The sequence below is a fragment of the Oncorhynchus nerka genome, linkage group LG2, assembly GCF_034236695.1.
Source record: "Oncorhynchus nerka isolate Pitt River linkage group LG2, Oner_Uvic_2.0, whole genome shotgun sequence".
NCBI lineage: Eukaryota > Metazoa > Chordata > Actinopteri > Salmoniformes > Salmonidae > Oncorhynchus > Oncorhynchus nerka.
In genome coordinates, this window is record NC_088397.1 from 62,234,640 (window position 1) to 62,262,023 (window position 27,384).

The following is a 27,384-nucleotide window of genomic DNA, read 5'->3' on the forward strand; positions in this document are numbered from 1 at the left end:
AAGATCTGGGTACCATGTTGCTGCCTCTGGGGATTCCTTTTCCACTCACCCATCCATTCATGATGTGTACAGTCAACTTCTGATAAGTGCACATTGGATCAGTGTCAGACATTACTTTCACTTGCCCCTAGTGTCAGCAAGCTCCAGTTCAGTGCATGCTTTCACAACAGTAATAGAGGTTATAATGAGTCAAATGTATTGTGGTTGTATGGTGGGAGGGGCTTACCTGGAGCAGCCAATAGCATCTGCGATGAAAGGTAGGGATGATGGAGGAGTGGACATAACAGCCATACAGACACTGAGAGAGAGAGAGAGGACATGGTTAGAGTTAAACACAAACACGCACACACACACACACACACACACACACACACACACACACACACACACACACACACACACACACAGACAGACACACACACACACACACACACACACACACACACACACACACACACACACACACACACACACACACACACACACACACACACACAGTCATGTTCGGCTGTACCTATCTGCCATGCATCATGTTCAAAAGGTGTGGAGGATGAAGATTTTAACAAAGCCTGCATAGTACAATCTCCCTAGCAGAGGATGATGTCACACGCACAGAGAGAGAAAGAGAGAGAAAGGAGAAAGAGAGGGATGAGGCATGATAGTGTTGACGACCTTGATGGTTACCCCCCTTTTCTCTCTTCCTCTCTCTTCTCTCTGTAGCCAAAGGCAGAGTGCATTTACATACATTTCCATTCTGTATGAGGGTCTATCTACCCCACAGGCTTGTTTCTCTTCTTCATCATCCCTCTTCTCTCTTTTTTCTCAATCCCTCTCTGTCCCTTTATCCCTTCCTCCCTCTCCTGGTCCCTGTTTATCTCTTCCCTTCCTCCCATTCTCCTGGTCATTCCTCTCTGTCCCTTTATCTCTTCCTCCCTCTCCTGGTCATTCCCTCTCTGTCCCTTTATCCCTTCCCTCCCCTCTCTCCTGGTCATTCCCTCTCTGTCCCTTTATCCCTTCCTCCCTCTCTCTTGGTCATTCTGTCCCTTTATCCCTTCCCCTTTGGTCTCTTCATCTCCCTCTCTCCTGGTCATTCCCTCTCTGTCCCTTTATCCCCCTGGTCATTCCCTCTCTCCCTTTATCCCTTCCTCCCTCCTCCTGGTCATTCCCTCTCTGTCATTCCCTCCTCTGTCCCTTTATCCCTCTGTCCCCTCTCCTCTCTTGGTCATTCCCTCTCTGTCCCTTTATCCCTTCCTCCCTCTCTCCTGGTCATTCCCCTCTCTGTCCCTCCCTTTATCTCTGGTCATTCCCTCTCTGTCCCCCTCCTCCTCTCTCCTGGTCATTCCCTCTCTGTCAGTTTATCCCTTCCTCCCTCTCTCCTGGTCATTCCCTCTCTGTCCCTTTATCCATTCCTCCGTCTCTCCTGGTCATTCCCTCTCTGTCCCTTTATCCCTTCCTCCCTCTCTTGGTCATTCCCTCTCTGTCCCTTTATCCCTTCCTCCCTCTCTCCTGGTCATTCCCTCTGTTACGGATACAGTTATCCTGTATCTGTGTGTATCCTGTGTGTGTGTTTCTTTTCTCTCCTTTTCCCCTCACAGGTGAAAACCATCACTCCCCAATCAGTCAACAATCAAAAGACACACCTCCTATTTCCTACCCTATCACAGTTCCTTCCCCATGGTTTAAAAACCCCATCATTTGTTTGTTCTAGAGCAATCTCTAGCTCAATCTCTAGCTCAATCTCTCTGTAAATGCCAGGTCTGTAGGTCTCTGTGTTTCACTCTCGCTTTGTGTCTTAACCTCTCTTTTGTTTAAGCACCTCATAGCACTTTGTCATCACCTGTGAGTATTGTTTTTGGTTATGGTGTTTGTTTGTTGCTGGTGGGAAAAGGGGGAAACCAAGACAAGTCGCCCATGGGCATACACTACCCGTAGGTGAACTTTGTTAAATACACTAGTTAGAACTGGGCGGACCACCCACTGTATTTTTGGTTAGTTAGTTAGCTGTTGTTAAAGTAGGCTAGTCTAGCTTAGGGGTGTTTTTGAATACTTATTGTTTCTTTCCTTGGGTCCAGCTCAGCCCCTTTTCCTGCTCCCCCCCATTACCGTGTGTTTATAAATAAACCTGGAGTTTGACGGTAGATTTCTGTTGTCGTGGTTATTTCGTTCATACTTTTACTTTGTCACAATAATAATTTGCATGAGTTATGTTACGGGTCTCATTACCATCCCCCCTAGACTGTCGGGCCAAAAGGGATTCGTAACATAAGTGGAGCCTCGTCCGGGATCTGTCATAACTGACACCCATGCCGCTCATGTAGATTGTTGTAGTGGTATAGTTCAGTGTTGAGCGTCATAGCTGAAGTAGCATTAGTGTTTGCTATTTTCTTTGGCACTTGTGAAGTAGTGTAAAATGACTACTTTTGATTTGAAATCCTTTTTGGATAACCCTTCGTGGGAGGTTTTTGACAAATGTCGTAGAGTTGATTTAATGACCTTGGCTGACCATTATTCAGTATCGATTCCGCAGAGTTTAGTTAAGGCGGAGGTTAAACGGCTAGTATTAAATGTATTGTTGGAAGAGCAGGTGCTTGTGTTACCGCTGCCTGAGTCTACTACCCCTGTAGGGGATGTTGCTGCTCCTGTAAGCCCATTGGTGTCTGATAATGAGGGAGAGGCTAAAACACCAGCCACATTGTCCCGTTTTGATCCACTCTCCCCACTGTCAAATGGTGATGCCAGGAGGGATGTCCGTTTAGCACAGTTCCAACTGGAGGTGGAAGAGAGAGCCCAAATTAGGCGAGAGACTCTCCAGTTGGAGATATGTAAAATAGAGGCAGAAAAAGAACGAGAACAACGGCATTTGGAGATGTGTAAAATTGAGGCAGACAGAGAACAAAGGCAGTTGGAGTTCAAAATGCGCCAGATGGAACTGGAGGCAGAGACAGCGAGGCTAGCCTCCGGTCCTACTGTGCCTGTTTGTGAGCCGTCCTCACCTGCTGTGTCCTCAAACACGTTTGACATTAGTAGGCAGATTGCCTTAGTACCTTTGTTCAGAGAGTCAGAGGTTGACTCCTATTTTTGTGTATTTGAGCGTATAGCCGTAGCATTGAAGTGGCCTGAAGAGGTATGGTGCCTATTACTTCAGTGTAAATTAACTGGTAAAGCCCAAGAGGTTTTGTCAGCGCTACCTCTGGAGGACAGTTTGAATTATGGTCAAAGCTACTGTTCTTCGTGCCTATGAGCTTGTGCCTGAGGCATACCGACAGAGATTTGACAGGAATTTGCTAGAGACAAGGGAAATCTGTTTGATAAATGGCATGCTGCTAGTAAGGTAACTGATTTCAACTCTCTCCGGGAGTTAATCTTGTTGGAAGAGTTTAAAAATTGCTTGCCCGAACGCATTGTAGTTTACCTAAACGAACAGAAAGTATCCTCCCTGGCAGAAGCGTCTGTGTTGGCAGACGAGTTTGTGTTGATGCACAAGAGTGTGTTTTCGGCTCAAACTGAGAGTAGAGCCACTGAGTTTCCTACCTTAAGCCCTAGTCGGCCAGCAGTAGTATATCAAGCACGCCAGAAGAATGAGCGTCCCTGTTTCTATTGTCATAAAGTAGGACATATGATTAATGATTGCTTCCTGCTTAAACACAAACAAGGGATGCCTCTTCGTGCCAAGCCACCAACAGGTGTTGCTCTAATTCGTACGGTTGTGAGGTCTGCAACAAAACAGGTGCCTCAGGGTAACTGTAGTTTGAAAGTCTCAATCCCCGACCGCAGTTATGAACCATTCATTTTCGAGGGGTTTGTGTCCCTAACGAATGACAAAGCGTCTCAGCGACTGGTTAAAATCCTTAGAGATACTGGTGCGGCGCAGTCGTTTATATTGTCTGATGTGTTGCCCTTATCTGACGATACATATTGTGGTTCCAGTGTGTTAGTGCAGGGTATTGAAATGGGTTTTGTCCCAGTGCCATTGCACTTTGTGAAAGTACACTCTGAGTTAATCAGTGGAATATTCAGAGTGGGGTACGCCCTATGTTGCCAGTGAAAGGTGTGACCTTTATAATGGGTAACGATATTGCCGGAGGAAAGGTAGTACCCGTATTGGAAGTATTGGATAAAAGTGACCACTCTCTCTCTAATGAGCTGGCACAGAGTTATCCACATGTGTTCCCCGCTTGTGCTGTCACTCGTGCTCAGGCACGACAAGAGGGTGACGTGATAGATTTGTCGAACACTGTTCTGTTCAAAGAGGTTGATCAAGAAGATGGATTGTGTGATACCTCTGAGAAGCTGATCACCTCTGACAAACAGCCCAGGAAAGAAGCAAAGAACGTTGAACTTATTGCTGATGCAATACAGTTACCAGTCACTCGTGAGCAGCTGATTGCTAACCAAAAGGTTGACAACAAGCTTGCTAAATGTTTTTCTAGTGTTGACTCATTGGAAGATGTGAAGAAGAAGAACGTGGCTTACTTCATTGATGGTAATCTCCTCATGCGTAAATGGAAATCCCATGTTGACGCGGATGGAGATTGGAATGCTGTTTACCAAATAGTGATTCCTACAGCCTTTCGACAAAATGTGTTATCCCTTGCTCATGATCACCAGTGGTCTGGTCATTTAGGAATCACAAAAACTTATGATCGGATCCTTCGACATTTCTTTTGGCCGGGTTTAAAACAAGATGTGGCTCAGTTCTGTTGGACATGCCACACATGTCAGATAACAGGAAAACCAAATCAGGTTATTCCTCCCGCTCCTCTTTGTCCCATACCTGTCATAGGTGAACCATTCGAGCATGTGGTGGTTGATTGTGTCGGACCGTTACCGAAGACAAAATCGGGTAACCAGTTTTTGTTAACGATAATATGTATGGCTACAAGATACCCCGAGGCCATTCCTCTGAGAAGGATTACAGCCCCGGTAGTGAGTAAAGCCTTAATAAAATTCTTCACGACATTCGGGTTACCTAGGGTGGTACAAAGCGATCAAGGAACCAATTTCCTATCCAAGCTCTTCAGGCAGGTGTTAAAATCCTTGTCAATTGCGCACCGTGTGTCAAGCACCTATCACCCAGAGTCTCAGGGTGCACTTGAAAGATGGCATCAGACACTGAAGTCTATGCTACGTAAATATTGTTTGGAATCTGAGAAAGATTGGGATGAGGGAGTTCCTCTAGTTTTGTTTGCTGCTCGTGAAACTGTGCAGGAGTCCCTAGGTTTCAGCCCGGCTGAACTGGTGTTTGGTCACACAGTGAGAGGACCAATGAAAGTCCTTAAAGAACAGTTCTTGTCCCAAGAGTTGTGTACCAGAGATGAGAATGTGTTGGACTACGTTAGTCGCTTTCGTGAGCGCCTACACCAAGCTTGTGCTCTCGCAAAGGAAGCTCTGACTTCCTCACAGAGGAGCATGAAAAGACACTATGATAAAGAGGCTGTTTCTCGTCCACTACAGCCAGGTGACCAAGTACTGGTGTTATTACCTGTTCCAGGATCTTCACTGTCAGCTCGTTTCTCGGGTCCTTATTTAATTGAAAAGAAAATAAGTGAAACTGACTATGTGCTTCAAACTCCTGATAGACAACGCCAATCTCGTGTGTGTCACATTAACATGTTGAAAGCTTACCACACCCGACCCATCACACAGTTAGAGAGTTCAAAAACAGAGGAAGGTACTGCTGTCTCCTCTGCTACTACTGCTATGATAGTGGACTGTCATATTGATGATGTTGATGGCTTGGAGTTGCGCAATACTCAGCAGCAATGTGTTAGATTGCCCAACTCAGAAATGCTGCTGTCTATCCAATCCGGTCTGGTTCATTTAACGGATGGACAGGCCAATGATATTGTGAGGCTACTACACAGTTTTCCATGTCTCTTTAATGACGTTCCTACTCGCACAAATGTGTTGGAACATGACATTAACGTTGGAAATGCTACACCTATCAAACAACACCCATATCGTATCAACGCTTCCAAGAGGAAGATAATGAGGGATGAGGTGAGATATTTGTTGGAGAATGACCTGGCTAAGCCAAGTTCAAGCCCTTGGAGTTCTCCTTGCATTTTGGTTCCTAAACCTGATGGTACGTCCAGGTTATGTACGGATTATCGAAAGGTAAATTCTGTCACAATGCCAGATTTGTTCCCGTTACCCCGACTGGACGACTGTATCGACACTATTGGTGCTGCTAAGTATGTAACTAAGTTAGACCTCTTAAAAGGTTACTGGCAGGTTCCGTTAACTTCACGTGCTTCTGAGATTTCTGCCTTTGTGACCCCAGACAACTTCCTACAGTACTCAGTCATGGCTTTTGGGATGCGAAATGCACCAGCCACTTTCCAACGACTGGTTAACTCCGTATTAGCTGGCGTTCCTAATTGTAGTGCATACCTTGATGACCTAGTGATTTATTTGTCTGAGTGGTCAGATCATGTTGACTCTCTAAGGCTAGTATGTGAACGGTTGGCAGCTGCTTCTCTAACCCTGAACTTGGCAAAGTGCGAGTTTGGGAAGGCTACTGTTACCTATCTCGGTAAAGAGGTTGGCCATGGACAGGTGCGCCCTGTTGATGCCAAGGTCTTTGCTATAACTGCATTCCCTGCACCTACCACCAGACGAGAGCTACGCCGCTTTTTAGGGATGGTTGGCTACTACCGTAGCTTCTGTGAAAATTTCTCTGCGGTAGTTGCTCCATTGACCGATTTGCTTAGTCCGGCTAGATCATTTGTGTGGTCCCCTGATTGTAAGAGAGCTTTTGAATCAGCGAAAGCACTCTTATGTAGTACACCTGTACTTGCTGCTCCAGATTTTGAACAACCGTTCAAACTTGAGGTAGATGCTAGTGCCAGAGGTGCTGGTGCTGTTCTACTGCAGCAGGACAAGAGTGGAGTGGATCATCCCGTTTGTTATTTTTCACGTAAATTTAATAAATGTCAAACAAACTATGCGACAATAGAACAAGAAGCTCTTGCTTTGTTGTTGGCTCTGCAATACTTTGAAGTATATATTGGTTCCAGTGCCCTACCCGTGATTGTATATACTGACCATAACCCCTTAGTTTTTCTCCACCGAATGTACAACCAGAACCAGCGCCTTATGCGTTGGGCGCTGATTGTACAAAATTATAATTTGGAGATCCGCCACAAAAAGGGTTCTGATAATGTATTGGCAGATGCTTTGTCTCGTGTGTGAAAATGATTTCTGTATGTTTTGCAAGGTTGTTGCTTTGTTGTGAGTATTCTTTGAAATACTGTAGTCGCAACCCCTAGGGTTGCTCTTTTAAGGGTGGGAGTGTTACGGATACAGTTATCCTGTATCTGTGTGTATCCTGTGTGTGTGTTTCTTTTCTCTCCTTCTCCCCTCACAGGTGAAAACCATCACTCCCCAATCAGTCAACAATCAATCATCAATCAGAAGACACACCTCCTATTTCCTACCCTATCACAGTTCCTTCCCCATGGTTTAAAAACCCCATCATTTGTTTGTTCTAGAGCAATCTCTAGCTCAATCTCTAGCTCAATCTCTCTGTAAATGCCAGGTCTGTAGGTCTCTGTGTTTCACTCTCGCTTTGTGTCTTAACCTCTCTTTTGTTTAACCTCTTCAGTCGACCCTCTACTTTTTTGAACATTCTGTTAAAAATCGCGCAACATTTCAGCGCCCTGCTACTCATGCCAGGAATATAGTATATGCATTTGCTTAGTCTGTGTGGATAGAAAACACTCAGACGTTTAAAAAACTGGTTAAATCACTGCTGTGGCTGTACCAGAACGGCATTTACATCGAAAAGCACAGGAAAAACTGATCACTGAAAATGGGGAAAATATATCCATGCGCTACTTGAACCCATTGATAAACGTGAACCACAATTAATTGCCTGAGGTTGCAGTACCTACAGCTTCCACAGGGTGTCTAGAGTCTTGTCATTTCCCTTCGAGTTTTTTCTTGGTCAAACACATACAGGACACCGTATCTAATCCGGTCTAGGACCGGATATTTTCGTTGAGTTTCTAGCCGGACATTTTTCCAGACGGACAGCTAATGATCTTTACATCGCCTCCTGATGAATTTTATCGCTTATTAACGTTTACTAATACCTAAAGTTGCATTACAAACGTATTTCGAAGTGTTTTGTGAAAGTTTATCGTCGACTTTTTGAATTTTAAAAAATGACGTTACGTTTTGAAACAATGTTTTTTTCGTTTATCACACAGTCTACATATAACGATATCTAGGCTTTATATGGACCGATTTAATCGAAATAAAGACCCAAATAGTGTTTAAGGGACATCTAGGAGTGCCAACAAAGAAGATGGTGAAAGGTAATGAATGTTTTCTATTTTATTGTGCGGTTTGTGTAACGCCGAAATGCTAATTATTTTGTTTACGTCCCCTGTGGGTCTTTTGGGGTGTTGCATGCTATCAGATAATAGCTTCTCATGCTTTCCCCGAAAAGCATTTTAAAAATCTGACTTGTTGCCTGGATTCACAACGAGTGTAGCTTTAATTCGATACCCTGCATGTGTATTTTAATGAACTTTTGAGTTTTAACTAATACTATTAGCATTTAGCGTAGCGCATTTGCATTTCCAGAGCTCTAGTTGGGACGCAAGCGTCCCGAGTAGAAGCAACAGGTTAAGCACCTCATAGCACTTTGTCATCACCTGTGAGTATTGTTTTTGGTTATGGTGTTTGTTTGTTGCTGGTGGGAAAAGGGGGAAACCAAGACAAGTCGCCCATGGGCATACACTACCCGTAGGTGAACTTTGTTAAATACACTAGTTAGAACTGGGCGGACCACCCACTGTATTTTTGGTTAGTTTAGCTGTTGTTAAAGTAGGCTAGTCTAGCTTAGGGGTGTTTTTGAATACTTATTGTTTCTTTCCTTGGGTCCAGCTCAGCCCCTTTTCCTGCTCCCCCCCATTACCGTGTGTTTATAAATAAACCTGGAGTTTGACGGTGTGTAAATAAATAAATAAAAATCAGTTCTCCAGTAAGTGACATGTTCTGAACCATGTCAGCATTTCAGTCCAATCAAAGTCCATTTATTTTGACGGTTCTGTTGTCGTGGTTATTTCGTTCACACTTTTACTTTGTCACAATAATAATTTGCATGAGTTATGTTACGGGTCTCATTACCATCCCCCCTAGACTGTCGGGCCAAAAGGGATTCGTAACACCCTCTCTGTCCCTTTATCCCTTCCTCCCTCTCCTGGTCATTCCCTCTCTGTCCCTTTATCCCTTCCTCTCTCTCTCCTGGTCATTCCCTCTCTGTCCCTTTATCCCTTCCTCTCTCTCTCTCCTGGTCATTCCCTCTCTGTCCCTTTATCCCTTCCTTCCTCCCTCTCTCCTGGTCATTCCCTCTCTGTCCCTTTATCCCTTCCTCTCTCTCTCCTGGTCATTCCCTCTCTGTCCCTTTATCCCTTCCTCTCTCTCTCCTGGTCATTCCCTCTCTGTCCCTTTATCCCTTCCTCCCTCTCTCCTGGTCATTCCCTCTCTGTCCCTTTATCCCTTCCTCCCTCTCCTGGTCATTCCCTCTCTGTCCCTTTATCCCTTCCTCCCTCTCTCCTGGTCATTCCCTCTCTGTCCCTTTATCCCTTCCTCCCTCTCTTGGTCATTCCCTCTCTGTCCCTTTATCTCTTCCTCCCTCTCTCTTTGTCATTCCCTCTCTGTCCCTTTATCACTTCCTCCCTCTCTTGGTCATTCCCTCTCTGTCCCTTTATCCCTTTCTCCCTCTCTCCTGGTCAGTCCCTCTCTGTCCCTTTATCCCTTCCTCCCTCTCTTGGTCATTCCCTCTCTGTCCCTTTATCTCTTCCTCCCTCTCTCCTTGTCATTCCCTCTCTGTCCCTTTATCCCTTCCTCCCTCTCTTGGTCATTCCCTCTCTGTCCCTTTATCCCTTCCTCCCTCTCTCCTGGTCATTCCCTCTCTGTCCCTTTATCTCGTCCTCCCTCTCTCCTGGTCATTCCCTCTATGTCCCTTTATCCCTTCCTCCCTCTCTCCTGGTCATTCCCTCTCTGCCCCTTTATCCCTTCCTCCCTCTCTCCTGGTCATTCCCTCTCTGTCCCTTTATCCCTTCCTTCCTCTCTCCTGGTCATTCCCTCTCTGTCCCTTTATCCCTTCCTCCCTCTCTTGGTCATTCCCTCTCTGTCCCTTTAACCCTTTCTCCCTCTCTCCTGGTCAGTCCCTCTCTGTCCCTTTATCCCTTCCTCCCTCTCTTGGTCATTCCCTCTCTGTCCCTTTATCTCTTCCTCCCTCTCTCCTTGTCATTCCCTCTCTGTCCCTTTATCCCTTCCTCCCTCTCTTGGTCATTCCCTCTCTGTCCCTTTATCCCTTCCTCCCTCTCTCCTGGTCATTCCCTCTCTGTCCCTTTATCCCTTCCTCCCTCTCTCCTGGTCATTCCCTCTCTGTCCCTTTATCCCTTCCTCCCTCTCTCCTGGTCATTCCCTCTCTGTCCCTTTATCCCTTCCTCCCTCTCTCCTGGTCATTCCCTCTCTGCCCCTTTATCCCTTCCTCCCTCTCTCCTGGTCATTCCCTCTCTGTCCCTTTATCCCTTCCTCCCTCTCTCCTGGTCATTCCCTCTCTGTCCCTTTATCTCTTCCTCCCTCTCTTGGTCATTCCCTCTCTGTCCCTTTATCCCTTCCTCCCTCTCTCCTGGTCATTCCCTCTCTGTCCCTTTATCCCTTCATCCCTCTCTTGGTCATTCCCTCTCTGTCCCTTTATCCCTTCCTCCCTCTCTCCTGGTCATTCCCTTTATCCCTTCCTCCCTCTCTCCTGGTCATTCCCTCTCTGTCACTTTATCCCTTCCTCCCTCTCTCCTGGTCATTCCCTCTCTGTCCCTTTATCCCTTCCTCCCTCTCTCCTGGTCATTCCCTCTCTGCCCCTTTATCCCTTCCTCCCTCTCTCCTGGTCATTCCCTCTCTGTCCCTTTATCTCGTCCTCCCTCTCTCCTGGTCATTCCCTCTCTGTCCCTTTATCCCTTCCTCCCTCTCTCCTGGTCATTCCCTCTCTGTCCCTTTATCCCTTCCTCCCTCTCTCCTGGTCATTCCCTCTCTGTCCCTTTATCCCTTCCTCCCTCTCTCCTGGTCATTCCCTCTCTGTCCCTTTATCCCTTCCTCTCCTCCTGGTCATTCCCTCTCTGTCCCTTTATCCCTTCCTCCCTCTCCTGTCATTCCCTCTGTCCCTTAATCCCTTCCTCCCTCTCTCCTGGTCATTCCCTCTCTGTCCCTTTATCCCTTCCTCCCTCTCTCCTGGTCATTCCCTCTCTGCCCCTTTATCCCTTCCTCCCTCTCTCCTGGTCATTCCCTCTCTGTCCCTTTATCCCTTCCTCCCTCTCTCCTGGTCATTCCCTCTCTGTCCCTTTATCTCTTCCTCCCTCTCTTGGTCATTCCCTCTCTGTCCCTTTATCCCTTCCTCCCTCTCTCCTGGTCATTCCCTCTCTGTCCCTTTATCCATTCCTCCCTCTCTTGGTCATTCCCTCTCTGTCCCTTTATCCCTTCCTCCCTCTCTCCTGGTCATTCCCTCTCTGTCCCTTTATCCCTTCCTCCCTCTCTCCTGGTCATTCCCTCTCTGTCCCTTTATCCCTTCCTCCCTCTCTCCTGGTCATTCCCTCTCTGCCCCTTTATCCCTTCCTCCCTCTCTCCTGGTCATTCCCTCTCTGTCCCTTTATCCCTTCCTCCCTCTCTCCTGGTCATACCCTCTCTGTCCCTTTATCCCTTCCTCCCTCTCTCCTGGTCATTCCCTCTCGGTCCCTTTATCCCTTCCTGCCTCTCTCTTGGTCATTCCCTCTCGGTCCCTTTATCCCTTCCTCCCTCTCTCCTGGTCATTCCCTCTCTGTCCCTTTATCCCTTCCTCCCTCTCTCCTGGTCATTCCCTCTCTGTCCCTTTATCTCTTCCTCCCTCTCTCCTGGTCATTCCCTCTCTGTCCCTTTATCTCTTCCTCCCTCTCTCCTGGTCATTCCCTCTCTGTCCCTTTATCCCTTCCTCCCTCTCTTGGTCATTCCCTCTCTTTTTATGTCTGTCACACTCCCCACTCGCCGCTTGCCTACTATTTCTGCTGAATAATCAATTATAGAGCTGTAGCATGTGACTCACACATATACATGGGCGCTTGCATACACACACACACACACACACACACACACACCATTGCCTTGAGACTCGATCGATACTCCTCTCTGTTCCTGTCGAAGGAGGCATTGACATCATCTTTGGCCTGAAGCCAAACACACACTTATCCTACAGAGAGGGTGTGTGTGTGTGTGTGTGTGTGTGTGTGTGTGTATTGGTAACATAAGAAACAGCTAGGGGAGGATGTTAGAGACTGATTCACAAACGGATAGAGAGGGAGAGCAGGAGCGAGAGCTCAATCCAGTCAATCCATCCCATGCTCTTCCCTTTTTCCATCTCATTAACCTTTTTTCTTATTTTCACCTCACATCCCTTCATCTCTCCTCCCTCTCTTTCCCTTTCCCTCCAATTCCTCTACTTTGAGTTTTGTATGGCCTTCCTTAGTGGTCTTCCATCTATAGTGCCATCAGAAAGTATTCACACCTCTTGACTTTTTCCACATTTTGTGGTGTTACAGCCTGAATTTAAAATAGATTTGCATATCTGATTCAAATCTGTTCTTTTTCCTGCAGTTTAAACAGCCAAAAAGCACATGGAATCAGATATTTCAAGCAACATTTCAAACCATCTTCGTAGGTGGTTTGAAGTCAGATATAAATCTGATTCCTGGCCATGTGACCTGTGGCGTTAATTCATGGATGCCAAGGGAAGCCAGGCTTCCCCCCAAAAATTGATCAATGGAAACATTTTAAAACATAAAATAATTTATCTTTCGTGTCTCTGTGTTTCTTAATTTTCCTTCAATTTTCAAGAGGCTGAATGATGCTGTCTGGTCCAAACGAGTATGACATTGTTGCTGCCCGTAGCATTGAAGGCAAGGGAAGCCAACGAGCATCCTCCCTCCCTTGACAAAAAAATGTTTAAAAAAATAGCTAATCAATGTTGAGTTAAACTGAGTGAGCTCAACTGTGATTGGTCCTGGCCCACCAAAACAAAGTGTCAAGAGAAGCCAGTTTGGATTTGGTGTCACTCCTATCAAGTCATTGACAGAAAAACTTGAATTGTTGCATCTCGTTGTGTTGTTGTCCTCCAGTGACTAGCCAGCTAGCTAAAATTAGCCCTTTCCTAAATTAGCCATGGATGGAGATTTCAACTTGTAGTTTTACTTAATTCTCCATACTGGCCAATGATTATAATGACGATTCTGATCCAACCATTAATTCATACATTGTTGTGCCCCTGGCCTGAGAGGATGGAAGTTCAATATGTAGTAGTAGGAGGCTAATGTTAACTAGCTAACATTGCCCATGAAAGGAACTTAGGCTAGCGAGCAATCATTTTAGCCAGGTAGCCGAGGACAAAACAAGTATGTACTTCATGACAGAGTGATAGACCATTCTGTCAACATGAAAGAGAGGAGGAGGTCATTGGCCCTTCTCTACAAGTAGGGTGATCAACATATTTTTCTACGTGCACGAACACGCACGCAAGGCTTTAGAGACTCGCAATTGTAATCACTACCTAAGGTGATTCTAACATGTATTGACTCAGGGGTGTCAATACTTATGTAAATTATATATTTCTGTATTACATTTTCAATAAATTAGCAAACATTTTTAAAAGCATATTTACTGTCATTATGGGGTACTGTGTGTAGATGGGAGAGAAAAGGTCAAGAGGTATGGATACTCTCTGAGGGCACTGCATATGTATGAGTGCATGTGTGTGCTCACCTCCACTCCCTGTACTTTGAGCTTCATGTGGTCTTCTCTGGTGGTCTTCCCATCTTTCCTCTTCTTCCAGCAGTAGCCATCCTTCCTGTACTTTACCTTCTTCCTGTTGTACAGGATCATCGAGCCATTCTGAGGTCTTGGAGGGGAAGAGAGAGAGGAGAGAGGGAGAGAGGGAGGAAGGGAGAGGGATAAAGAGGGAAAGAGGGGGAGGGGAAAGGGAGAGAAGGAGAGATATCAATAACACATTCATTACTCTGTAGATCACTCTCATATTACTGTTAGTGTTTCTATGGTGATTGGATGATTGGATGATTGGATGATATAAGTAGAAGTAGGAGACAGTCTGTTGCTACCCAGAGTGCATCACACCTGCATTTACAGTATCTCTCTCAACCATCATAACTATCTCAAAACAAGCAAAGCAATTAACTGACCAATAACAGTGTCATGACGTTGGCCTGGGGGTAGGTTTATGACAGTCATAAATACCTCTTTCCCCCTTTTTCCTCTCTCTACCCTTACATTTGCAAACCCCTTTGGTTAACATAGAGATTCTGGGAAAATCAGAAGGTGGGGGGAAATGAACTATATTCTGGTAATCCAACCAATTGAACATATTGATTTTTTTATTTAAAATTTGACCTTTATTTAACTAGGCAAGTCAGTTAAGAACAAATTCTTATTTTCAATGACAGCCTAGGAACAGTGGGTTAACTGCCTGTTCAGGGGTAGAACGACAGATTTGTACCTTGTCAGCTCGGGGATTTGAACTTGCAACCTTCCGGTTACTAGTCCAATGCTCTAACCACTAGGCTACCCTGCCACCCTATGCGGTGGTACATAAGTTCTTAAGGTATAGGCGGCAGCATTTTCACTTTTGGATAAATAGCGTGCCCAATTTCAACTTCCTGCTACTCATGCCAAGAATATAAGATATATTACATATGACATATTATGAGTAGATTTGGATAGAAACACTCTGAAGTTTCTAAAACTGTTTGAATCATGTCTGTGAGTATAACATAACTTATGTAGCAGGCAAAACCCCAAGGACTAACCGTTCAGATGTATTTTTTTTAGGTCTCTGTCTGTTCACTAAATTCTCATTGGGAAACGATATTTCTTAGGAACTTGTTTTCAGTTCCTACCGCTTCCACTGGATGTCACCAGTCTTTAGAATTTGGTTGAGGTTATTCATTTGTGCAATGAAGAAGTACGGCCATCTAATTTGCAAATAAATAAATAAAAAATCCTACAATGTGATTTTCTGGATTGTTTTCCCTCATTTTGTCTGTCATAGTTGAAGTGAACCTATGATGAAAATTACAGGCCTCTCTCATCTCTTTAAGTTGGAGAACTTGCACAATTGGTAGCTGACTAAATACTTTTTTGCCCCACTGTAGGTATTTAGTAAATACATAATTAAACCCCATTTTGTATTGCTGGTTAAACTTGTTAGCCAGGGTTCGTGCAGATAACCAATAATTTACAACTTTCAGATGAGACTGAATTAAGATGACGATTCATATTGACTGCTATTGATGTAAAATATGACTAGGTCTTTAAGAGTTTATTCGGAAAATAACAGCTCCATAAATATTATTTGGTGCCCAACACTCTAGTTAATTACATTTACATGATTAGCTCAATCAGGTAATATTAATTACGGAGAAATTATTTTATAGAATAGCATGTCATATCACTTGATCCGGCATAGCCAAAGACACTACATAATTGGTGCCCCCTGTGAGGAATCTAAAATAGAATAAGGCTTTCATTTTGATTCAGCCTGTATAAATTTGAAAAACAGATGACATAATATACCAAGTTATTGTACACATTTTTTGAGTGTTAAAGACAAGCATTATTGAGTGTGTGTGTGCTTAAGATTCCCCGCCTCCGTGTTGTTCTCTGACGTAGTCAGTGGGTAACGTAAGACAATAGATTTCTGTATGAGGGCCGAGAAAGCTAATTATAGAAATCTGAGAAATAGAGCATTTGGCCAAACGCAGGGCTATTTCTGCCTGGCGCATTTCAGACGTGGGTAGGCTCGGTCATTATTAATTTGTCGAGCGAGGACGAAGAGCCGGCCGATTGAAATTCAGGAGATATAAGCTTGACCAGCGATATGTATCTCTGTCTCTCTTGTGAGTTGACCAAGGCGCAAAGGAGGGTTTAGCTTGCATGCTAAAGCTAACAAGGGAAAATAGCCATTTTGTTTTCTTGTCCTACGTTGAAATCCCTCCGCCTTGCGGAACGGAAGTCCCGACCTGGGTAGTTCCGTTTGATTTCAGCGTGTGAAATCATTGACCGCTGACGTGTGCCCAGGATATTCGTTCATGAAGAATTATTCAGGTCACACTCAAGTCATTACTTATGATATCCAGACGGATATCAATGTCTTATCCAATTGAACTAATAAGTGTAAATCTGGCAATTTACATTCTGAAATAGATATTTTAAATAATATCCAAATTGCTGAGTTTTCTAAACAAGACATTGTAAACTTTTTCCAAACTAACCTAGATGAAGCAACTTCTCAGGTTAATTAAAGTTGAATTCCCAAATAGCCTATATAGGTCTGATTTATCATTAAATTGATCAATCAGTAAAATTTGTTTTTTGCAAAACAATTCAGTAATCCAGTACTGACAGAAGCCCCGCCCCAGCGGGAATCCCACGTGGCTTCGGTCTTAGAGAGAAGTGTACCACAGTGTTGAATGTTCCCAACATTTGATCTACTGTTTACACTTATGATATCCAATCAATGGAGATTGTATGGATTATTGTCTCATTCAATTCCAATGAATTCCAAACCCAAATTTGGAAAGAAAATAGGAAAAATGTTCCTCTAAATTGTTCTAATAATGTGCAAGCTATCAAAGGAGGTGGTCACCACTCCTCCGCTAATTAGTGAACCTCCACCCATAAAAGGATTGATCTCTGACCTCAGCAGCGATACCAACCCTAATTATGCCATTAGCGAAAAAACAGCCAAAATTGCGAACTCTCTCCAAAACCAACCATCAAACACAGGCTTTGTGACGGTTCTCCCCACTTTGCACTGATGTATCGCCATAAAAATGTGGCATCGGTCCAATACCACAGTGCACAGCTGAAGCACGTGCCAGACATGGCTAACATGAGGGGACAGAGGAGAGAACTGAACAACTATTGACAAAAGCAGGAAATGATAACAATCTGCTAGTCGAGGAACTGCGTTTGAAATCTGAACAATTAAAAGTAATTGCAAATACTTATGACGATGAACGAGCACACTCTTCAACAAAATCGTTGTCTCCAGGAACAACTTGATTTAGACAAAACTAAATACAATGTAGTCCACTTCAAACTAGATAAATCTGTTGAGTTATCTACAAACAGGAGCGCGCAATTTGATAACATGCACGCAGTTTTGTTGAACATTACTCAGAGTAACACGGTTCTACTCAAAATGCTGCAGACCAAAGACAATCAATTGATGAACACAATGACAAAGTTGGATGACAAATCAGCAAAACTCATTGAAGTCGCTGACCAAATGAATGATGAGAGAATTCGGGTGATGAAGATGGAAATCTTGATTTCTAAGCAAGAGGAAGAAATCTCATCACTGAATCTCTCGCTCTGTACTCAAGACCTCTATCTGCAAACCATGACAGATAAGTTTGAGATCGAAAAGAGCAAGTGCGACACTCACGTGTCCAAAATCAATACTCTAAGCGCTCAAGTGGACTCTGCAATGCAGCAGAATACCACCCTTAGATACCATCTGGAATGGTCACGCTCTACAGCGTGACTATCCATCCAAGCAACCGGAGCCCGGTACTCAAAGAAGTGAAGACAATAGGTTTCAGACATTGCCTCCATCATGTGTCCCTCAGTCTTCTCCTCTTGGCCATTCGGCACTGAGTAATATGGCGCCTCTTGGCCAACAAAGCCAAAGCTTGGCTTCTCGTCTTGGCCTTTCGGGCCCACTTTCCCCCCCAGGATGAAGCCAACCCTCTCCACCTGCTTGACGTGGAATACCTTGATAAACTCGTCAAGAATTTCCCCAACTTTGACCCCGTTCCAGGTCAGCCAAACGATACTGAGACGTTCCTAGCTGACATAGAGGACGCATTGGATGGCTACCCGAACGCTACGGGTTTTGACAGGGTTTACCTGTTGAAGCGAACGTCGAATAGACACGTGACAAGGTTCATTCGCCTACAACAGCAACACGTGCTAAATGACTACACTAAACTTGCCACAGCTTTGAAATTAGAATTCAGTGGTTCTGCAACTCGCAAACACGATAGCTCACTGGCTAACATGGTCAAACAACCTCGGAACGAACACCCACAAGCTTACTATCATAGGCTTCGTTCAGCTTACTTTGGCCTACTCACTGAAACAGGCATGGAAGACCTGTTACCATTTAAACAAATGTTCCTGTCGAACATGTATCCTACCTTCATTACCTACTTGGGCTCTGCAGCCCACATTGGCTTGCCTATCTTACAACCCAGAGAGCTTGCAAGCACAGCTTTTGAGGCATCAAAATCTTGCAACGCTAAGAGCCCTGACCACTCGGTTTTGAAGTTTGACCAGGAGCATTCACTCCAGTTAGAGGGTGCATTATCAGGTATTGGAGCATTAAGAGATGACGCACAACAACAGTTTCTACCACTAAACCATGATTCCAATAATCTCCGCGGTCAAAATAACTGTAAAGTGCGTCACCATCAAAATGACTACCGCTACAATCGACCTGTTCAATACGTCCCTGCACCCAACCCACACAAAGTGTCAGAGCACAAGGGTAACAAAGGGTTGAAGGATGATCAAAACGTAGACCAATGTTCTCCAGAAGTTCCACTACGTGAAGAACTAAAGCCAGAAACATTTGAGAAAAGGGTAAAAGATAAGTCACAAGGACTGGACGGGGAATTACCGGACACCAGGTCCGCAGGAATTAACACCCATAGCAAGGATGTTAAAATTAAAATCTCTCCCGCTCTCACTCGAGACAATATCCAGGGTCCGCTTAATCAAGAAACAAGCACACAGGCTTTGTCTATAGACTCTGATACAAAGGTTGCGAAGAAAAATGTCAAACGCTTCGTTAAAGGCAAGCCCACTCAAATTCGGAAAAGTCGATCTGCTTCCACCTTGAACAGAATTGACACATCACGTCGTTGCGAACGACCACTCCACTTTGTGGGGAATATGTCCACTAAACATGAATTGAAACGCCCTGGAAACAGTCCTGGAGGACTGCTTAACTTGTCATGCGCTAATTGATTCGGGTGCAACAATATCACTCATCTTTCAAACATTGTTTGATGATCTAGAAAGGGCTTTGAAGCCAACTAAACATTGGTTAAAAGTGGAACGATGCGACACTACACTTCGAGGGGTCACTCAGACTACCTCGCCTCCCACATTGAGAGTCATGCTGAAACTACACTTCAAGGACATATCGCTCATCCACCCTGTGTATGTTACCAGCCTCGAAACTGTACCCCTGCTACTTGGAGCAGACTTGATGGATCGGTTACTCCCATTGATGGATTGGAAAACCAACCAGGTATGGTCACAGGCTACAGTGCCTTCTCCACCGACCACACTGTCTTCCCCTAACGCTACATTTACATTTAAGTCATTTAGCAGACGCTCTTATCCAGAGCGACTTACAAATTAGCAGCAACGCAGTCATTCACGAGGGGTATCTGTCAAAAGCACCCCTTGGGAAAAAGATGTTTAGAAACCTCTTGGGGCAGAATCCGATCCAAGGAGATATTACGATATCTCGACACATTCCATCAGCCAATCTGATTGACCATTCTTGTCATGATTTCGAGCCAGCTGTCTCTGTGAATGAGCAACTTCCCTCCTCCTTGCAGTCGTGCAATACGGTAGTTGAGATGAACTTCTCTTGCCCTTCGGACACTTCCGCAAACACTGCGGCCGTCTCAGCAAGAAAAACATCGATACACAGAGTAAACTCTGCTTCCGATGACACAGCTTACGCTTTGTGGGGGACTGTCAACCCTTACAATGACACTAATGGCGTCAGTCCAGCAACTGACCCGATGACTCCCACTGGTGAAACACTTTGCGACATCACAGACCGATATCCTCGTCTCAGTTTGCAGGTACTGAAGAGGTTGCCACACGTGGACGCGGTGGTGACTGACAGACCTCGACAGCCACTGAGGGTGTTGAAGCACAAACACCAGGAGATTTGGTTGAAAGGTTACAGCCACTCTCATAATAACGTGGCCACTGACAACTCGTACATAGGGTCTGAACTTTCAGTTTGCGCCTCGGATACCAACACCACCCGCTGGTGGGGGGATCCCGAGACACAAAGGGGGGGAATAGTAGCCCAGACCCATGATGAGCCTTATCGAGGCCGGTGGGGGGGTTGGGACTACAGACAACACCGTACGAGGCCGCCAGAGCATAAATCAAATCTAGTTGTAAACTCCCCTTTGAGAACAGCGAGGAGCAGACAGGCCCCTAGACAGGGATTATCTTAGAACACGTCTAAGATAGTACTGAGGTGTACCACACTGGTCGTAAAGGAAGTCCAGTGGACTTGTCCACCTCCAAAACAAATGGCAACAATAATCATTCCTTGCCATGTGTAGTTGTCACTCCAAGACAACTAGTAAAATGCTCTAATCATCTATTACTGTAGGATAACATTTCAGAATAAATCAGTAGGACAACTGGAACCATTGAGTACCAGTACCAATACCACAGTCAGTCCAGCAACACTCAGTAAGAGGATTAGTAACCTCACGAGTTAAATTGCTATTGATAATAGCAACATAGGAGTCACTCAGAGTGCAACACGGGGAAGGGAATCTCCATTGCACTATTCCAATGGTTAACACACGCCACTAATAAATAGAACCCTCTGTTCAGGAGAAATGTTATTAGAAGTCATGAATCACGATCACACCACGTACGACTGGTCTAATACTTAGGGTACTTCCGTCATGAGGTTAGCTCCTTCGTGGATAACATAGCTATGAAGTATACTTCTTCATACCTACCTCCACTACAATAGTGGAAGACAATGACTGGTAGTAAAACCACTACAGACTCTCTCGACACCAATTCTGACTGACCTCCAGGCATTGACCTGAAAATTACCTGACTACGTCAGACTCATTCTGAACAAGTTGTAATCTACCAGGATACTTGGTTTCCTTCCCTTGACATGTGTAAACGCACATGCACAACGGAACATCCAATTAGGATTTATGCTAGGATCACTTAAGGGTTCGAGCAAAATACCAGCCTTAGTAAAGTTGAACATTTATTTTGAGGCCTTTAACTCTACAGCTACAGCACTCACCAGTTTTCTTCCAGAGGTCCATAGGTCACCCATGTAGACTGCCCAAAACTAGTGCCTTACAGCTGTAGACTTATCATATAGTTATCAACTTAGGATAGTACCCTAAGCAACACCCCGCAAATGAGGAAAGCCCTAGATATGACATTAGACAATGCCAGGATAGGGTCATTTTGCCAAGACCATGGACGTAGATAGAATACAGTCCAATTAGATGATTAAGGGGGCATAACTATATTTTGTTTTGTTTATGCTTTCATTCATTTTGTTTCATTTTGTTTGGCACATAGAAAGTGATAGAGCCATAAACAACTTCCCCATACAACCATCAGTTAGTGCCACAACGCCGCACATTTGGGAGGAAATGTAATGATATATTTCATGAGTGTGTGTGTGTTGTTAACATCTGCCTAAGTTACTGCCCAGATCTTCCAGTCTGGACGACCAGACGACGGGTCCGGAACGGCGATCCCAATCCGGACATCCGCTGCCCAGCCATGGAGCGGACTTCTTCATTTGCAGACACCCTACCCGGGTCGACCACCAGATGGGGACCACAACGATGGTCCACAACCAGGACAACCTACTGTCATTTTTATGTTGGTTTGCAACATGCAGGTTAATCGCAAGATTGAACTCAACATGGGGAGACTGTCATGACGTTGGCCTGGGGGTAGGTTTATGACAGTCATAAAAACCTATTCCCCCCCCTTTCCTCTCTCTACCCTACGGATGTTACATTTGCAAAACCCTTGGTTAACATAGAGATTCTGGGAACATAAGAAGGTGGGGAGAAATTAACTATATTCTGGTAATCCGACCAATTGAACATATGCGGTGGTATACAATGAATATGATATCAGTTCGGTCGTCATCTGAGACATTCTCATCAATGATAAGATGACCTAAACTCTACAGTGGAAAGTATACACATCAGAGTTATCGGATTCACATGGAATTGTTGTTCAATTTAAATGTTTGAATATGAAATTATTTGTGATGGGATGAAATGTGATTTTAGCTTCTAAAATATGAGATTTGGGTTTTCATAAGGTAGGGCTCTGCTCAATCAGTGGCCCGCCCCTGTGAAGGGACATGGGCTATAAAACTTTTCAAACACGTCCTCCTCTCCCTTTCTTCAGAACAAAGCCAACATCAGCGTGAGCTTTGGTTGCGAATGGTATGAACTTTGAACTCTTATTCACTACAGATGTGATACCTCCTAGCCGTTGAGTTAGCAACAGCCGCTGCAAACGAGGGTTGGGAAGGAACAGACAGAGTATCCCGTCTACCACACAACGACGTTACTACAACGTATACAATTTACCAGCAGAGACATTCTTCAAAGGACGAAGGACTCGGTTGGGCAACACAGCCTTCCATCTACCACCAACCTACCGATGCGCCGCTCAGAGTAAATATTTATTGCCCAGTTTTCCAAATGGGCGGTAATTTAGAATGCATAAGATACTGTATTTACGATAGCACAGCTTCGCCCTTTGTTCCTCAGTCTTCCCGCTCTTTCACTCAAACCCAGCCCCTTTTCTTTTGTGTAACAAGCTGTCATATCTGTTCCGCCCACTAGGGACGTTTTCCTTTATGACGTAATTTGTAATCAAGTTATGATTTAATTATGTGTATGTGTAATTAGTTAGGTATTTAGTAAATAAATAATTCAACCCAATTTTGTATTGCTGGTTCAACTTGTTAGCCAGGGTTCGTGCAGATAACCAAGAATTTACAACTTTCAGATGAGACTGAATTAAGATGACGATTAATATTGACTGCTATTGATGTAAAATATGACTAGGTCTTTAAGAGTTTATTCGTAAGATAACAGCTCTATAAATATTATTTTGTGGTGCCCGACTCTCTAGTTAATTACATTTACATGATTAGCTCAATCAGGTAATATTAATTACGGAGAAATTATTTTATAGAATAGCATGTCATATCACTTAATCCGGCATAGCCAAATACATGACAACAGTGAAAGGTTATTTTTGGACAAAAGTTATTCTTGGATTAACAGAAATGCACACTGCTCACCGCTGATTGTGTGGTTCTACAAATGTGGTTCTATCAATCTTTCTGTCATTTCAGCCTTCTGTGTATGATGCACACACACACACGCACACACACACGCTAACATATTAGCTCACAAACACACACGTTAATATTTTAGCAGGGTGCTTTAGCTGCACCGCGGGAAAACTGTTTACTCAGCTACTATTCCTCAAACCTGTGAAGACACACACACACTGCTGTTGTACACACAAACACACACACACTGTACACACAGAGGGCAGATCTCCTCCTGAGTGTACTATGAGCTCAATGTCATCCCTGGAGCTCCTCAATCAATCACCACATTACAGAAACAGTGGGACCAGTGTGTGTGTGTGTGTGTGTGTGTGTGTGTGTGTGTGTGTGTGTGTGTGTGTGTGTGTGTGTGTGAGAGACCGAGCGAGAGAGTGTGTAAGGTGGAGGATTTGCTGCCTTATCTCCTAACAACAGAGACAGAACAAGCATTTCAACAATCAATAAACCCCACACACACAAACCCCTTTTCTCCTCCCCTCCCCTTGTCTTTCATTCTCTCCTATCTCCTCCCCTCCCCTTGTCTTTCATTCTCTCCTATCTCCTCTCCTCACATTCTTTCTTTTCCTCTTTACTCCTCTTCTCTCCTCTCGTTTATTCCTCTCCTCTCTTTTTGTTCATTTTTCACTAAAAGTACATGACCAGAGATTATGGTAATTAAATTTATGCACAGTCAGTGAAATTGAATGTACTTTGAGCTTATTTTCTTTGCCACCTTAAATGTGTTGTGTTTCAGTGTGTTTCTCAGTAGAGTACAGTAGCCCTCTGATCAAAGCTTAGTTTAGTCTCTGTGTCTCGCGGCTGCTGTGACTCATCCCGCCGCGGTTAACTCTAATTATGTTACAGAGATGATATAAAGATGAGGGATCTGATTCAACCACACACACACACAGACACACACACACGCGCGCGCACACACACACACACACACACACACACACACACACACACACACACACACACACACACACACACACACACACACACACACACACACACACACACACACACACACACACACACACACACTCTGATTCAACCAGACTTTACATATACTATTGATTCAAGTGCCAAGCTGTTTGGGATATAAAAAGCATTTCCTGAGTTTGTGAGTGCTAGAGGAAGAGAAGGCTTTGCAACCTCTGCTTGCTGAAGATCCCCTGGTTCTGTGTGTATTGTATTGTCGAGGATCCCCTGGTTCTGTGTGTATTGTATTGTCGAGGATCCCCTGGTTCTGTGTGTATTGTATTGTCGAGGATCCCCTGGTTCTGTGTGTATTGTATTGTCGAGGATCCCCTGGTTCTGTGTGTATTGTATTGTCGAGGATCCCCTGGTTCTGTGTGTATTGTATTGTCGAGGATCCCTGGTTCTGTGTGTATTGTATTGTCGAGGATCCCCTGGTTCTGTGTGTATTGTATTGTCGAGGATCCCCTGGTTCTGTGTGTATTGTATTGTCGAGGATCCCCTGGTTCTGTGTGTATTGTATTGTCGAGGATCCCCTGGTTCTGTGTGTATTGTATTGTCGAGGATCCCCTGGTTCCTTGTGTATTGTATTGTCGAGGATCCCTGGTTCGAGGATCCCCTGGTTCCGTGTGTATTGTATTGTCGAGGATCCCCTGGTTCTGTGTGTATTGTATTGTCGAGGATCCCCTGGTTCTGTGTGTATTGTATTGTCGAGGATCCCCTGGTTCTGTGTGTATTGTATTGTCGAGGATCCCCTGGTTCCTTGTGTATTGTATTGTCGAGGATCCCCTGGTTCTGTGTGTATTGTATTGTCGAGGATCCCCTGGTTCTGTGTGTATTGTATTGTCGAGGATCCCCTGGTTCTGTGTGTATTGTCGTTATTGCAAAAGAGAATGTGCAGTCAAGAACTTTCCCGGATGTGTGTCCTCTGTGTGTCCTTGAACTAGGTGCTCTGCTCACCCTTGACAAAACTCTTGAGCGGTTGTATCCCATGGGGTGAATGAACAAGTGAGGGAGGGCGTGAGTGAGGGGGAGGAGATTGAGTGTAAGATAAAGGGAAAGAGTGATAAAGAAAGGGAAGGATGGAGAGAGAGATATAGAGAGAGGATATAGAGAGAGGAGTGTTAAGGTTTAAAACAGTCATTAGCTGGAGTTGATGAGGTATGTTGGAATGGGAGGAGTGTGAAGGTGACTGACTGCTGGTGGAGAGCCAGTTGTTTCCACTTATCAAGACAGAGCATTGAGAACAGCTATAACACACCTGCTATAACCCTGATATCAGCCTGCTATAAAACAGTTATAAAGCTGATATGGGCCTGCTATAAAACAGTTATAAAGCTGATATGGGCCTGATATAAGACTGTTATAAAGCTGATATGGGCCTGATATAAGACTGTTATAAAGCTGATATGAACCTGATATAAGACTGTTATAAAGCTGATATGGGCCTGATATAAGACTGTTATAAAGCTGATATGGGCCTGATATAAGACTGTTATAAAGCTGATATGGGCCTGATATAAGACCGTTATAAAGCTGATATGGGCCTGATATAAGACTGTTATAAAGCTGATATGGGCCTGATATAAGACTGTTATAAAGCTGATATGGGCCTGATATAAGACTGTTATAAAGCTGATATGGGCCTGATATAAGACTGTTATAAAGCTGATATGGGCCTGATATAAGACTGTTATAAAGCTGATATGGGCCTGATATAAGACTGTTATAAAGCTGATATGGGCCTGATATAAGACTGTTATAAAGCTGATATGAACCTGATATATGACTGTTATAAAGCTGATATGGGCCTGATATATGACTGTTATAAAGCTGATATGGGCCTGATATAAGACTGTTATAAAGCTGATATGGGCCTGATATAAGACTGTTATAAAGCTGATATGGGCCTGATATAAGACTGTTATAAAGCTGATATGGGCCTGATATAAGACTGTTATAAAGCTGATATGAGCCTGATATATGACTGTTATAAAGCTGATATGGGCCTGATATAAGACTGTTATAAAGCTGATATGGGCCTGATATAAGACTGTTATAAAGCTGATATGGGCCTGATATATGACTGTTATAAAGCTGAAATGGGCCTGATATAAGACTGTTATAAAGCTGATATCAGCCTGATATAAGACTGTTATAAAGCTGATATGGGCCTGGTATAAGACTGTTATAAAGCTGATATGGGCCTGATATAAGACTGTTATAAAGCTGATATGGGCCTGATATATGACTGTTATAAAGCTGATATGAACCTGATATAAGACTGTTATAAAGCTGATATGGGCCTGATATAAGACTGTTATAAAGCTGATATGGGGGCTGATATAAGTTATAAAGCTGATATATAAGACTGTTATAAAGCTGATATGGGCCTGATATAAGACTGTTATAAAGCTGATATGGGCCTGATATAAGACTGTTATAAAGCTGATATGGGCCTGATATAAGACTGTTATAAAGCTGATATGGGCCTGATATAAGACTGTTATAAAGCTGATATGGGCCTGATATAAGACTGTTATAAAGCTGATATGGGCCTGATATAAGACTGTTATAAAGCTGATATGGGCCTGATATAAGACTGTTATAAAGCTGATATGGGCCTGATATAAGACTGTTATAAAGCTGATATGACCTGATATATGACTGTTATAAAGCTGATATGGGCCTGATATAAGACTGTTATAAAGCTGTTATAAAGCTGATATGGGCCTGATATAAGACTGTTATAAAGCTGATATGGGCCTGATATAAGACTGTTATAAAGCTGATATGGGCCTGATATAAGACTGTTATAAAGCTGATATGGGCCTGATATATGACTGTTATAAAAGCTGACTGTTATAAAGCTGGCCTGATATAAGACTGTTATAAAGCTGATATGGGCCTGATATAAGACTGTTATAAAGCTGATATGGGCCTGATATAAGACTGTTATAAAGCTGATATGGGCCTGATATAAGACTGTTATAAAGCTGATATGGGCCTGATATAAGACTGTTATAAAGCTGATATGGGCCTGATATAAGACTGTTATAAAGCTGATATGGGCCTGATATAAGACTGTTATAAAGCTGATATGGGCCTGATATAAGACTGTTATAAAGCTGATATGGGCCTGATATAAGACTGTTATAAAGCTGATATGG

General features: G+C 44.0%; 1 protein-coding gene across 1 annotated transcript in view; it reads right to left on the reverse strand.

The window, feature by feature from the left end:
- LOC115139198 (calmodulin-binding transcription activator 1-like) overlaps window positions 1-27,384 on the reverse strand; it is a 136,996-nt gene that overhangs the window by 30,025 nt on the left and 79,587 nt on the right. The window contains 2 exon segments of the mRNA XM_065021748.1: window positions 227-298; window positions 13,801-13,936. Coding sequence (XP_064877820.1) covers window positions 227-298; window positions 13,801-13,936 — 208 coding nt within the window.